General features: G+C 39.7%; 1 protein-coding gene across 1 annotated transcript in view; it reads left to right on the forward strand.

Annotated features, from left to right (window-relative positions):
- The window catches only part of BICC1 (BicC family RNA binding protein 1), a 302,224-nt gene that overhangs the window by 258,675 nt on the left and 29,514 nt on the right, over positions 1–14,035 (forward strand). The window contains exons 10-14 of the mRNA XM_004279964.4: positions 2,359–2,545; positions 4,390–4,551; positions 5,152–5,348; positions 5,487–5,619; positions 6,162–6,318. Coding sequence (XP_004280012.1) covers positions 2,359–2,545; positions 4,390–4,551; positions 5,152–5,348; positions 5,487–5,619; positions 6,162–6,318 — 836 coding nt within the window. The remainder of the gene's footprint in view (positions 1–2,358; positions 2,546–4,389; positions 4,552–5,151; positions 5,349–5,486; positions 5,620–6,161; positions 6,319–14,035) is intronic.

Genomic DNA, 14,035 nt, shown 5'->3' on the forward strand with positions numbered 1-14,035 from the left:
AAGAGAAAACATTTTCTTATTAATTTGCAATCTGGTAACTTTAAACGTTACTAACTTGCCGGAGAGTTGGTAAGGCTAAATAAATGTTGTGTTATGTGCATATGTGTATGTGTACACATCCAAGGCAATTAAAAAAATACTTAGTTTACTTACTAATTGTGAGCCACTGTGCTAGCCCTGGAGATTTAAAGAATAGGTGCCATTGTCTGTCATATATACTTTATTGTTTGTTTGGGAGTTTTTTTTTGCGTTACGCGGCCTCTCACTGTTGTGGCCTCTCCCGTGGCGGAGTACAGGCTCCGGACGCGCAGGCTCAGCGGCCACGGCTCACGGGCCCAGCTGCTCCGCGGCATGTGGGATCTTCCCAGACCGGGGCACGAACCCGTGTCCCCTGCATCAGCAGGCGGACTCTCAACCACTGCGCCACCAGGGAAGCCCTGTCATATATACTTTAAATAATGAAGTATCTCCAGTTCAGCCTTCTTGGAACTTCTCCTCTAAGATGTTGCAAAGTTTAATGGGATAATTCTGGTGTTATTAAGTGCTAGTGAGAGTTTGAGGAAAGAGGAGTGTTCCTACATTAAAGCATGTAAGTTGATACAGCCACTTTGAAAAGCAACTTGTGATCACCTGCTCACACTGAAAACACGGATACCCTACCCTCAGTGATGCACTTCTACTTATACATGCCAAAGAAACCTTTGTATCAGAAGCCAAAGGACAAGAATGGTGTTGAATAAAAAAAGCGAGTTGTGGACTTCCCTGGTGGCGCAGTGGTTAAGAGTCTGCCTGCCAGTGCAGGGGACACAGGTTTGAGCCCTGGTCTGGGAAGATCCCACATGCCGTGGAGCAGCTAAGCCTGTGTGCCACAACTACTGAGCCTGCATTCTAGAGCCCACGAGGCACAACTACTGAAGCCCGCACGCCTAGAGCCCATGCTCCGCAACAAGAGAAGCCACCGCAGTGAGAAGCCCGCGCACTGCAACAAAGAGTAACCCCCCGCTCGCTGCAACTAGAGAAAGCCCGTGCACAGCAACAAAGACCCAACACAGCCAAAAATTAAAAAAAAAAAGCAAGTTGCATAATAACATGTACTAAATGATAATATTTATGTATATTTTTAATTATAGTAGGTAAAACACCAAACAGTTGTGCCTTCCATTTTTAAAATTTCTAAACTGAATTTTATCATATATGCATATGGTACATGTATAACATGTATTACTATATACAGTTTTGTCTGTATGTAAATAATGTGGTATTTAGTGTCCAACGTAAGAAAAAGAATCATGCGTTCTTCAAAAGAAAACTTTAAAGGAGAAGATAGGATTGATTCTAAATGAACTTGATATATTGAGCTTAAAGTTAGAGAATAGAACATTAATTTTATGTATTGGGAAGCTTTGTACTTTACTAATTTGAGTTGACTAGAGTCACTGTACGTACCAGAAGGAAAAGATGCAGTCAGAAGAGACTTTGCATGGAAAGATGGACAGGCAGAGGAAGATTTCTGGAGTTCAGCAAGAAGTGAGCAGAGGTCAGGGGAAAAGAGATTTTAAGTGAGAGCTCTGAAGCCTTGCAGCATCCAGGGCTGTTTAATTTTGCCTCGCAGGCCCCGAGGCTGGCTACTGCTTTAACTGCTGTCTCAGCCACGCATTTTCTTTATTGCCCACTGGAGGCTCTCCCCCTTGGGTTCACATTTCCAATTTTCCAGATGAGTCCATTGAAGAAAAAAAGAAGATGTATTGTTTGGAAATTTATTTTACTATAAGCTTTGCCACAAATATGTCATCAATGAGGAAGAGTGGTACCTCAAGGTCCATTAGTTAACTAGTAGACTGTAAATGTCAGATGTAAGTGACTATTATTATGCAGTCTGTATATGGTGACATGTTTGATTTGTTTTGTAAAGATGAGATAAAGGGGGGAAAGCTTTAATGTAGAGACAAGAGGATATAAATGAGAATGGGCTGTAGAGACAGAAGGACCCAAGTTCCAGTCCTCTAGCTGCTCCTCCACAGCTGTGCTGTGACCTTGGGTAAGGCCCTTGTCCTCACTGAACAGGAATAATAATTCCACCCCATGAGGTTCTGCAGGAATTAGAATATATGTGCGGCTTCCATCACAGTGCCCGGGACACAGGACACACCCAATAAATGGTAGCTAACATTTTATGGTTTTACCAAAAGGAGTAAACTTAGGAAATACGTGGTTAGAATTTGCAGTTGATGTTAAAGCATCATTCATCCATTCCCTGAGTGGAATTCTTATTACCATATTCATTTCTCAGCCCCCTCCCCAATTCATTGTAGACTACTTGCATGTCACTTTTTTCTTTCTCATTATGTGTTTTCATAGTCTGTGATTGTGAAAAGTGTTGAGCGAAATGCGTTAAATATGTATGAAGCAAGGAAATGTCTCCTCGGACTTGAAAGCAGTGGGGTTACCATAGCAACCAGTCCATCCCCAGCATCATGCCCTGCCGGCCTGGCATGTCCCAGCCTGGATATCTTAGCTTCCGCAGGCCTCGGACTCACTGGACTAGGTATAAAATTTATTATTATAGCCCTTCTCAGCCTCTGGGGGATTGCTTATCCAGTTTCCTTTCTTTCTACTGTTTGGGGCTACATTTTAAAGGCTGTTTTTTCCTCTTCAGGCCCTACGATCAGGTGAAAAGCAACAAAACTCGAATCAATCCGTTTTGATTTTTTTGTTAGACTCTATAGATTTCTGTCTCCCAGATTCTTTTTATTTTGGCATAAGTAATCAAGGTCTGGCTGTTGTATTTTCGGTGGCTGTGTTTGTTCTTCTAAATTAAGAATGCCATTGAGAGTGAAGTGAGCCGGCTGACTATAATTTATGTGTTTGTTCTCTCTTGCATTTGCAATATTGCCACTAGTCCCTAGAGATAAAGATTATCCAGTTTGCTTTTCAAAAAGTAATTGCAGACCTGCATGAGGGGTGGGGAGGGGGGAGGAGAAAGGAAGCAGAACCCTCAGTCCTAGTGGTTAGGCCTGCCTTGCCCAAACACAAAGGAGATCTAGCCTGCGGCCACCATGGGAAACAAACCAACCTGCATTTATATCTAAGGTGAAGAAGAAAAAGATGAAAGAACAACATCATCTTGGTGCTTTAGTTCTTTAAGAAAGCAGGGGGAGCCACTTAATAGGCATGGTGTGATATGTATTGCCTCATTTGCGGATTCCCATCTTGTAGGAGGAAGTTCATTGCTATGTTACAGTTATTCTAGGTTCACTACTTTTTGCACATTTTTCAGTAGCCATTATATAAAAAGTTAATGCAATAACCCTCGCAGATCATTCTACCAAGTTCAGTGTTGAGACAGAAAAAAATACTCTCAGCAGTCTTTCAAATTTTTAATAGCTCTTCTTGCTTTTTAAAAATGTAATATGGTTATAATATGATTAAGATTCCAAGTATCCCTGCCCAGACACCATTACAAGTAAAGACAGATTTTCCCCCTTGGCCCCTAATCTCCCAAAGTTGTCCCTTCCACTGGAGATTCTGAACAGAGTTGTAATAACACAGCAATGCATGTGAGTCAGGAAATGCCAATCAGGCAACTTAGCAGGAACTGAGTTCTTCCTGCACTAGAGAGAAAAAAAGTGAGCAAAGATCATAGTGATTTAATTTTAAGATGTTTTCATGGCTGTCTCTAGCCTCTAATACTTAATGCTTTAAGTATTCCTGGGAACTTATTTATACAAACTCACATTTCACTTTAGAATATATTTGAAATGCCCGAAGGGAAATTTCATTACTAAATCAAAGATTAAATCCTTAAAACAAGCAAAAAGCGGAAAAACAATTCTTTTTCCTGAGAAAAGTCTTCATACGCATTGAGATGGACCCAAAGACGTCATGTATGGACAGTCATACACGGTATGAAAACTGTTCCGGGTGGGCCAGCCTCTGCAAATGGACGGAAGGGAGATATTCTGTTGCAGGAAAACGTCCCCCTAGTCACTGCTAATTGCAAGCGGTTTAAAAAGAGTTTGTTTGGAAGCAGGTGACAAGTGAATTAGGCAGAGAAATACAAAATGGGTCTCCACGTGAGCACAGTTTTGTTCATCCTGGCTAGTTGAAGTGATTATGAAGCAACTGATTGGTGCTCCAGGCCCCTGACTACTGTCCTGGTCTGGGCATATCTGTCTTCCATTTCTGTTTGTAGGCAAGTGGGGTCCTGTGTTGGAGTTGTATCATGCAATATTTCATGTGAATATTTGAAAGAAGGTAATCTGTCACTCATATCTTATATTTGGAAAATATCAGACTACATGGATGTGCATTCCAAATGGCAGTATTGATGCCATCTGTATTTTTAAATCTTGAGTTTATGTGTATTGACTTTACATTCATTCATTACAGGTCTTTTGGGACCCACTGCCTTATCTCTCAATACTTCGACAACCCCGAACTCACTTTTGAATGCTCTTAATAGCTCAGTCAGTCCTTTGCAAAGTCCGAGTTCTGGTACCCCTAGCCCCACATTGTGGGCACCTCCACTTGCTAGTACTTCAAGTGCCACAGGTCAGTATTATTTAAGTACAATCAAAGGTGTGTATTCTTAGGTATTAATCAGTTTTTCAGTAAAATTTACTAGTGGTTCCGTTTCCGAAGGGCAGAACTATGGTTCAAAGAATACTGCAGCCAGACAAATTCTCCAAAGTGTAAATCAGCTAAAACGAAGCATAATAAAGCAGTGAGATTTTCATAAAAGTAATATGTAATCTTCAAACGTGACAAGCAGATCAGGAAAAAGGGCATGATGTGCAGGGAGCAGTGGCAAAAGTGCACGAGGGTCACTGACCTGGTAATTAGGAAATGCACATTCTAGTTTGACAAGTTTGCTTGGTAGTCATATGCACATGCTAAATCTAGCTAGTTTCCTCATTTGTACAGTGAAGAGCTTGGACTAAATACTCTCTAAAATGTTGTTCCATTTTAATACTTCTTCTGTGTTTTTATAGTAATGTGTTAAACCTGTTAACAGAGAGGTATCAAAATTGAATTCTCAGTTTGCAGCAACAAAAATGACTTTTTTTGTTGTTACTGAAAATAATAAAATAATGCTTGTTGATTCTGAGTTTATTCCTGTCTAATGTCTGTCTTCATGAAATGCTGTTGTAGGTTTTTCTGCTATACCACACCTTATGATTCCATCTACTGCCCAAGCCACATTAACCAATATTTTGTTGTCTGGAGTGCCCACCTACGGGCACACAGCTCCATCTCCCCCTCCTGGCTTGACTCCTGTTGATGTCCATATCAACAGTATGCAGACAGAAAGCAAAAAAATCTCTGCTTCATTAAATGGACACACACAGGTAATGCCCTTCGGCAAGAATCATGTGATCTATGCTGTTTGTAAGAGATAAGCCACTGGTAACGCATTTAAACTTTCACCTGAGATGAATTTTAGAATTGTGACCATATTTCTGTGTTGTTTTCTATTATTATTTCAGTCTCCGAATATAAAATATGGTGCAATATCCACTTCATCGCTTGGAGAAAAAGTGCTGAGTGCGAATCATGGTGATCCGTCCAGACAAACAACTGCATCTGAGCAGGCATCTCCCAAATCAAACCCTGCAGAAGGTATCTGTCCTTCTGAACTTGAGTCTGCTCTGTTGATTGGATAAAGGGGATTGTAGAAAGTCTGTGCAGCGATTTGGAGTGGGTTTTTCTAACTAGTCATGATTCACCCTGCCTCAAGACTGCAGAGAGACAGTATCTTGAATGAAATTCCAAAGAACATGGTGAAAGAACACTTTGCCATAGAAAGAACCACTTTCCCATTACATTGGCCCTTCCTAAATTAAAGTGAATGTAATTGTGCAGCAGGAAAGCATTAACTTTGTGTGTGTGTGTGTGTGTGTGTGTGTGTGTTTAATTTTTTCCCAAGTAGAGTATTTCTTTTGATAATACCTTCATCCTTAACAATCTTTAAAGAAACATGAGAGTCTTCCAATTTCATCATGAGTTTTTGAGGTAGCCTGAATTTAAGGCATCTTCTCTGTAGCTGAAAGCTGTTATGCTTTTGTCTCCATAAAATTGGATTCTGATTTGTTTCCATTGCAGGTGATTGTTGATAGTAAGATGATGTCTGGATTTTTGCTTTTTTCTCTCTTCTTCTGCAGGTTGTAATGATGCTTTTGTTGAAGTAGGCATGCCCCGAAGTCCTTCCCATTCTGGAAATGCTGGTGACTTGAAACAGATGATGGGTCCCTCCAAAGTTTCCTGTGCCAAGAGGCAGACAGTAGAACTATTGCAGGGCACAAAAAACTCACACTTACAGTATGTATTTTAATTTTAAAATCCCTTGATCCTTTGAAAGAAAGTGTATAACAGGCTGGATTTGTGTTAAACTCAATAGTTAGCGCTCTTTGGTTCAAGTGCATTTGACATTATCCATGGGTTTTTCATTTCTCTTTATGATTACCTTCTCTTTTTACTTTTAAAAATTTTACTAAGAATAGTATCTGATAACTTTCACCCTTGTTATAAAACAAAATTCAACTGAGTAAATGTAAAGATCAAATTGACTTTATTCAACAATTCATGAATTGGCAGCATCCCATTTAGCAAATAGAAAGGAGCTCCAGAGAGCTGCAGAAAGAAGAGGTTTTTAAAGGCAGAAAGGGTGCGGGACAAGGAAGTCATAAAGAAAGGATTATTTCAGGCAAGGTCACCTTCCTTTGGGAGAAGGCAGGGGTCTATCAGGTGGGTTACCTCACGAGTGTTGGCTAGGAAATTCCAGACAGGACTGGTTAAGATTACATTCCTAGGAGAGGCTGAAACTGCAGTTAGGTTAGGTATCAGGTCTTGGTTTGCGGATACGGGGCTTAGTACAAGTGACTCCATTTTGGGCCTGTTGTCCCTTTTTTCACAATTCTCTCCTTTCGATCAGACTTTCAGCCCAAGTGAGAGATGTGATCAAAATTTAAGGCATTAGCACCACTCTCAGCTACCTCTCTATAGTTTAGTTCTTATAGCTTTTACTGATCCTCTCTGTGGTGTTCACAGGTCATGATTCTTTTTTTTGCTATTGAATCTCTGTGGTGTTCACAAGTCATGACTTCAGGCTCACAGTTGTTTTAGTCAGTCATTTTCTTCCTTTCTTTTCTGGCATTCCAGTTTTAGGGAGGTCATTTGCTCAGTGGTTAGTGGCTGCAAACATACATATAAAGCTTTTGAGAGAATACGGTGCACCAGGGAGACTACTATGACTGTTATAAGTAGAATCATTTCCAATGTTTGGAGGGCAGTTCGGAGCCATAGTCCCCCAGACCCAAACCAATCAAAATCAAATAAGTCAAAGAAGGACCCTGCGGAAGGAGTCATATTTTTAAGCCAAGTGGCTTGCTCAGTGATTTTAGTTAACTGAGTTTCCACTTGCCCAGAATGTTAATCCAGGTTCAGCATGTAGTGTTGGCCACAGCACAGACACTCCCTTGTTCAGCTAAAAGATAATCAAAGTCTATTCTATTATCAAGAACAAATTTGGGGGCTTCCCTGGCGGCGCAGTGGTTGAGAGTCTGCCTGCCGATGCAGGGGACACGGGTTCGTGCCCCAGTCCGGGAAGATCCCACATGCTGCAGAGCGGCTGGGCCCGTGAGCCATGGCCGCCGAGCCTGTGCGTCCGGAGCCTGTGCGGTGCGTCCAGAGCCTGTGCCCCGCAACAGGAGGGGCCACAACAGTGAGAGGCCCGTGCAAAAAAAAAAAAAAAAAAAAGGAACAACTTTGGCCAGAGAATCTAAGGAATTCTGTTGGGCAGCTACTGTCTTGGTAGATTTTGCAGTATTTTCAAGAGTTAAGGAGAGATTCCTGATTATAGTTTCATTTACATTTACTCTTAACCCTGGGAGTAGGGCCCTGCTATGGGATGTGAATCCTGAACCATGAAAGCCTCCTGGACTTTTCTAACTCTGCAATATAAATTCAGGGGAGTCGTCCAATGAAGTGTCTCAGTTTGTTTGTAAATAGTTAGGGACACAGTTAGATAACTCAAGAGGCATTGCCCTGTTATGCGCCAGCCATCTAGGCACCCATATGCCCGAGGAGAATGATAACCACCACAGACAAAGATAAATACTGTTGGGGCACAAACCACTCCCACTAAAGTGGTGCTGTTCATGGATTCACTTGCAGGGATTGTTGCATTTGCCCATTCAAGCCATGAGTCATTTAAGTTTTCAGTGCATTTGGGAAGTAAATCTCCTAACCTGAAATAAAAAGTTCTAAATTACAGAGGTTACCTCCCTTAGCAATGGCCTGAGAGATTCAGATGACTGTATTATCTTTCTGGATCAATGCTAGACAGAGTAAAGGAAAGAAAAAGAGAAGAAAAAGGTTGCATATTTAATTAAAATGTGAAGTCTTGATCTGGGGTGTCAGGAGGAAGCAGTCTACCTCAGTGTCAGCTACTTCTCCAACTAGTCAGTTTGATTTTGAGGTCTCCAGCTGGTTGTACAGGACCAGATGTCAGGTGGGGACTTCTTCAGCTGTGAGATGTGTACCTAAGTCTCTGAAGTTTGGCTGCCATCTTAAGTAGTGAAGAGGATCTGGTATAGTCCCTTCCAAGGAGACTCAAGGACCGTCTTTGTTCTTAGTGATTCCAAATCAGAAGGGTGGGAGAAAATTGGAAACATAAGTTTGGAGAATTGTGGCTAGATATTTGAAGGGAACTAGAAGAATTCAGGATCCAGTCCAGTTTATAGGAATATAACAAAACCTCAAAATTAATAGCACTAGAATCTAATATCTACAAAAGTAAAAACATTTTTCTCTCTACAGTTACTTCCATTTTTTTAAAACAAAAGATAATTGCAGTTAAACTAATTTGTTTGCTTTAAAATTGGCTTATTTACATAAGTGCAGCAAGAATAGTGATTGTATTGTATGAGTACTTTTTAAAACTGCTTTGCAGGAACTTTTCATAAGGAATCTCAGATTGAACTCTTAAAAGCCTCTGAGGCCAGAAAGCCAAGCCAAGGACTCGCCATCAGATTTTACCTACAATACCTATAGTTTGGGTGAATTCCTCTCTTCATAAGGTCCCCAAAATAACCTGAAGTTCCTGGGCCTGCCAGGAAATGACCTTCCTGACTCACTGGGTAAGGCTGCCAGGAACCCTGTAATCAGAGTACCAGGCCAGTTTTTTTCAAGGGGCTTTATTGGCTTTATTAAGTTAACCTTAGTTCCTTAAAGCTGTCAGATCATATCTGAGTCTGTGTACGTCTCTCTCAAATATGACATTTCAGTCAAAGCTTTGGTAATATAGCCAGTGTTTCCAATGTGTTCTGTTACAAGGAGAACAGATTCTTATTGACCTTTGCAAATAACTAACTGTATTGCTGTGCAAAGAATACAGAAGAGTTTCCAAAGAGTTTCTGGAGGGATCAGGTAGGGAGAAAAGTAAATGTTTCGTCTTTGTTTGCAGAGGTATACTTTACCAAATTGCTGTAAGTCATCGATAACTTAGCAAAAAAGGTTTCCTTAAATCTGGAAAAACAAAACATTAAGGATCTAGCAATTTTTCAAACAAAAAAATCATTAAAAAATTATAATCATTCTCCTCAGTTCATTTAGTCCCATGTACAATAATTGATATTTGTTCTGCTTGAATCCACTTCAGTTTCATGACCTTTATGTTATCAGAAACATGCACGTGTTAAAATCCTTCCCATGAATCTCCTTGAAGATGAAACACTTTTGTAAGAACACTTTTGCAGAAGCATCTAAGACAGTAAGTCTCTGTAAATGACAAAGACTTAAAAATGCCCATTGTTCAAGATCTGATGAGATTTCATTTGATAAAGAAATGTAGTTATTTCTGTGATATACACCAGTTTACGTTAATATTAATTATGACTGATAACATTATACCTGGACATATCACATCTCTAGGAATTTCACACAGCTCTGGAACACTTATATACCTATACAAATACAAAATAGAGAGGGCTTAGTATTACTTTTATTTGACAATACTTCCCATGTAATTTAACACATCAAACAAGCCTAATTAGTTTAAGATCTCTCCTTTTATAAGAAGAGGGAACAAATCTTTTGAGATGTGTCCCAGGAGCCCTCTGGAAAATCTCAAAGTTAGTTTGAGGTCAGAAAGATTTCATTTGGGATTTGATTTGGGGGAAGTTTGTCAAAAATATCAAAAGGTTTAAAAACACTTGGTCAAATAGGATCATAGGTCACTGTGAAACAACATTTACTTATCCATTTAACCAAAGCGACAATTGAAGACCACACAGGCAAATATAGAAAGTTAAATAGTTGTTACAGGAAATTATTTTGGTAAAGCACAAAATACTTGCTTTCTAGGCAGATTACTTAAAGGTAAATAACAACCTTTTACAATCTCTTACTAAGAGCAGGCCAGTAATTCAAAATCACTTGTTCTTTTAACAGAGAGAAAATCAGTTCTGATTTTGCACTGATGTACTTTTGATATTAAAACTCATTTTTTTCCCACTTAAATAAATTCATTCTAATTTTAGCCTGCTTGACCACACATAAAATTCCTTTCCCAAGATTCCTTTCCCACAAACCTTCTACAGTTTGGTCTTATGTTTTCTTCTTTCCCATTCTGCAGTAACCAGTCTCACTTCAGGACAAAATTAGTTTTATTTTCATCAACAAAAATTCCTCTCCATTCCTCATACCTTCTTTTACTGAAAACACACATCCTACTTTCCTTGAATATGGAAATGTTTCCTTATTATTTCTAGTAACTTTAATTATATATATACATATATATATTATAAACATATAATATATATTTAATTTTTAACCCTAAACCTTTTTAGTGAAAAGAAGTAAACAATTGTGTGACTTGACAAATTAATATTTTTTACAATATCTAGAAACATATGCTTTTCCATAGTAAATTTCTCAGTGTGGCACAAAACACGTTTATTAATGTATCCAAATATCTTTAGTTTCTCTGTAAAAAAATAAAAAGGCCCAAAGTGGTAAACCTGTGTTCAGTAATTAATGTTTTAGTATTTTATCTTATTTGGAAATGATCTGGATATTCAATGACAATCCATCATTTACTTTAATTTAGCAAAACTTTGGTTTAGGTTACCAAAAAGATTTTAGAGAAACTATTTTAAAAGTTTACTGAAAGGGCTTCCCTGGTGGCGCAGTGGTTGGGCGTCCGCCTGACGATGCAGGGGACACGGGTTCGTGCCCCGGTCCGGGAAGATCCCACATGCCGCAGAGCAGCTGGGCTTGTGAGCCATGGCCGCTGAGCCTGCGCGTCCGGAGCCTGTGCTCTGCAACAGGAGAGGCCACAACAGTGAGAGGCCCGCGTACCACGGGAAAAAAAAAAAAAAAAGTTTACTGAAAAACTTTTATCCCACTTAACATCTGTAGTAATCCCCTTTTTTCTGTTGGGGATGAGTTCCAAGACTCTCAGTGGATGCCTGAAACCATGGATAGTCCTGAATTCCTGTGTATACTATGGTTTTTCCTATACATATATACCTATGATAAAATTTAATTAGAGATTAACAACAATAACTAATGAACAATTATAACAATATATTATAATAATGTGGTATCTCTCTCTCACTTTCCCTCTCTCTCTAAATGTCTTATTGTACTGTACTCACCCTTCCTCTTCTTGTGATGATGTGAGATGATTAAAATGTCTATGTGATGAACTGAAGTGAGGTGAGAGATGTAGGCATCGTGATGTAGTGGTAGGCTGCTGTTGACCTTCTGATGATATATCAGATGGAGGATCTGATCCTGGATCATTGAGCTATGATGATGTTGATGGTTGGGGAATTCCACGATGGGGTGGAGTGGGGTGGCAAGAAATTTCATCACACTACTCAGAACAGCAAACAATTTAAAACGTATGACTTATTTATTTCTGGCATTTTTCATTTAATATTTTCAGACTGAGGTTGACTGTGGGTAACTGAAACCATGGAAAGTGAATCCACAGATAAAGGGGGACTACTGGATTCAATTTACTTAATTTATATAAGTACTTAATTTTTTAAAGCCACTTACATAGAGCTCTTTTACAAATTAATTTTGGCAGTACCATCCGGAGGTGGAAAATTCAATATATCTGCAACACATACATAGACACACATAAACTGACAGTCATAAACAGAGACCTTTTGGGTTCCATTTTTTAATTACTGCTGTGAATCAGGTACAGTAATACAAAATTTCACTAGTTATAAAAAAAAAAGTTGGATTTAAGTTGTTTTCTGGTAGATGGAATAAGTTAAGTTTACCTGCTCAGATGGCTGAAGCTTTTACTGTATTTGTGGGGAAGACACTTAAAAGTTTTTTTGTCCGCCTAAGTTTCAAATGACCTTTTCCCTTTTGTTCATCTTCTGATAAGAATTACCTCTCTAAAAAAAAAAAAAAAGAAAAAAAGAAAAGAATTACCTCCCTAAAGTTTGTAGAACATTTACATCTCAAAGGTACAGGGAAAGAATGCAGGTTCCTCCAAGGACTTTGGTTTCTTCCTATAAGGCCAGAATTTCTACAATACTTATAAGCCTTCTGAATAGGGGAGGTGTTAGGATTGGTAAAAGGAATAGGTGGACTTTGAACTGCCTCTACAGCTAGTTTCTAGTTTAGCAAAGATTTGTAAGATAAGGACAGTTGCTCTCAATTCCTCAAAGAATTGGGTTGCAGCCTAAATTACATTATAGTTAGAGCCACCCATCCAACTATATTATCCTTAATTTGCTTTTTTTTTTTGCTTTTTTTTTAAATATCAGGGAGAAGATTTCTAACTAAGGTGGGAACCACAAGATTTCTGTGTTCTGGATTTAGAGCTGTTTGCCTTTGGAATGTTTTAGTAAATCCTTTCTCAGAGGCTTTAGAGGGTTTTTCTTCCCCTCTGAGTGCATAGTTTAATTTTAGTTTAAGGGAGGAGACGTAAAAAAAATTCCCATCAGCCTCTGAATATCAGCTTCCAATTTTTGACCAACTGTTGACTGCAGAGCTACTTAAAAAAAATCTTTTAACTATCTTGTCAGTTTTCGGTGTAGACAAGCAGTAAATATTTCTGGCAGTATTGAACAACCCCTTAGACTTAAGAGGTATTCCAGAAGAGGGTGCAAAAAATATTTTATTTTCCTCTCTTTATTGGGTACTACAGACAGAGACCCAGGAGAGCTGACTCTGGTAAGAATTTTCTCCCTTCGTGGGCTTCTGCCAGTTTTCCCAGGATCCCACCTACAGGCTCCAAGTGAGGTTTAAAACAGAGGGTGTAGCTCTAGTATCTACCAGAATTTGGCAAGGTTTTTCATGAATTTTAATTTAGTTTCCCTTAGCTGTTTAAGGGAATAATGTAGCAGTTTATAAGAAAATCCCTCAGAATCTCATCAATTCTGGGAGGAGCTCATTCAGGGGCCCTCCTTTGAGGGTAGATATGAGGGTGTCTATTGATGCTGAAAAGTCAGCCTCTGTGCACCAGTGCTGAAGCGAATCTTGGAGACAGAGTGTGGGGTGAAGTAGAAGAGAACAGCTTTATTGCTTTGCCGAGCAAAGGGGGCCACAGCGGGCTTGTGCCCTGAAAAACTGTGTGTCCTAACCTGGGAGGATTTGGTGAGGACTGTTATAGCAGTGGTTCAAGGGTGGGGTTGCTGATAGGTGCAGGGTGTGTGTGGGGCCTCCACTCCTTTAATCTGGCCTCGGGTGGTCTCCTGATGAGCTTTTCTGGTTCTCAAGGCTGTCAAACCGTGAGTTTCTGTCTGGAATGAGGATTGCTTCATCAGGCAGTTTGTCTTCCAGTTGTTGGAGTCTTTAGTTCCGTAGAAGAGCTCAAAGATGTTCCGTGTGTCCCTTGATGCAGAATCAGCACCCTGCCCGGAGGCTGCACTATTGTTTCTTGACTGCTCCTCCCTTGTCTCTGTATCCCCTCCCTTCCCTAATTAGCAACTGTTCCAATCTGCCCTTTGGAACCCAGGGAAGGTCATAGAGGCTGGAGTCTATTCCCTGCAAACAAGAAACAGGG

Source organism: Orcinus orca, chromosome 14 (genome assembly GCF_937001465.1).
Source record: "Orcinus orca chromosome 14, mOrcOrc1.1, whole genome shotgun sequence".
Lineage (NCBI taxonomy): Eukaryota > Metazoa > Chordata > Mammalia > Artiodactyla > Delphinidae > Orcinus > Orcinus orca.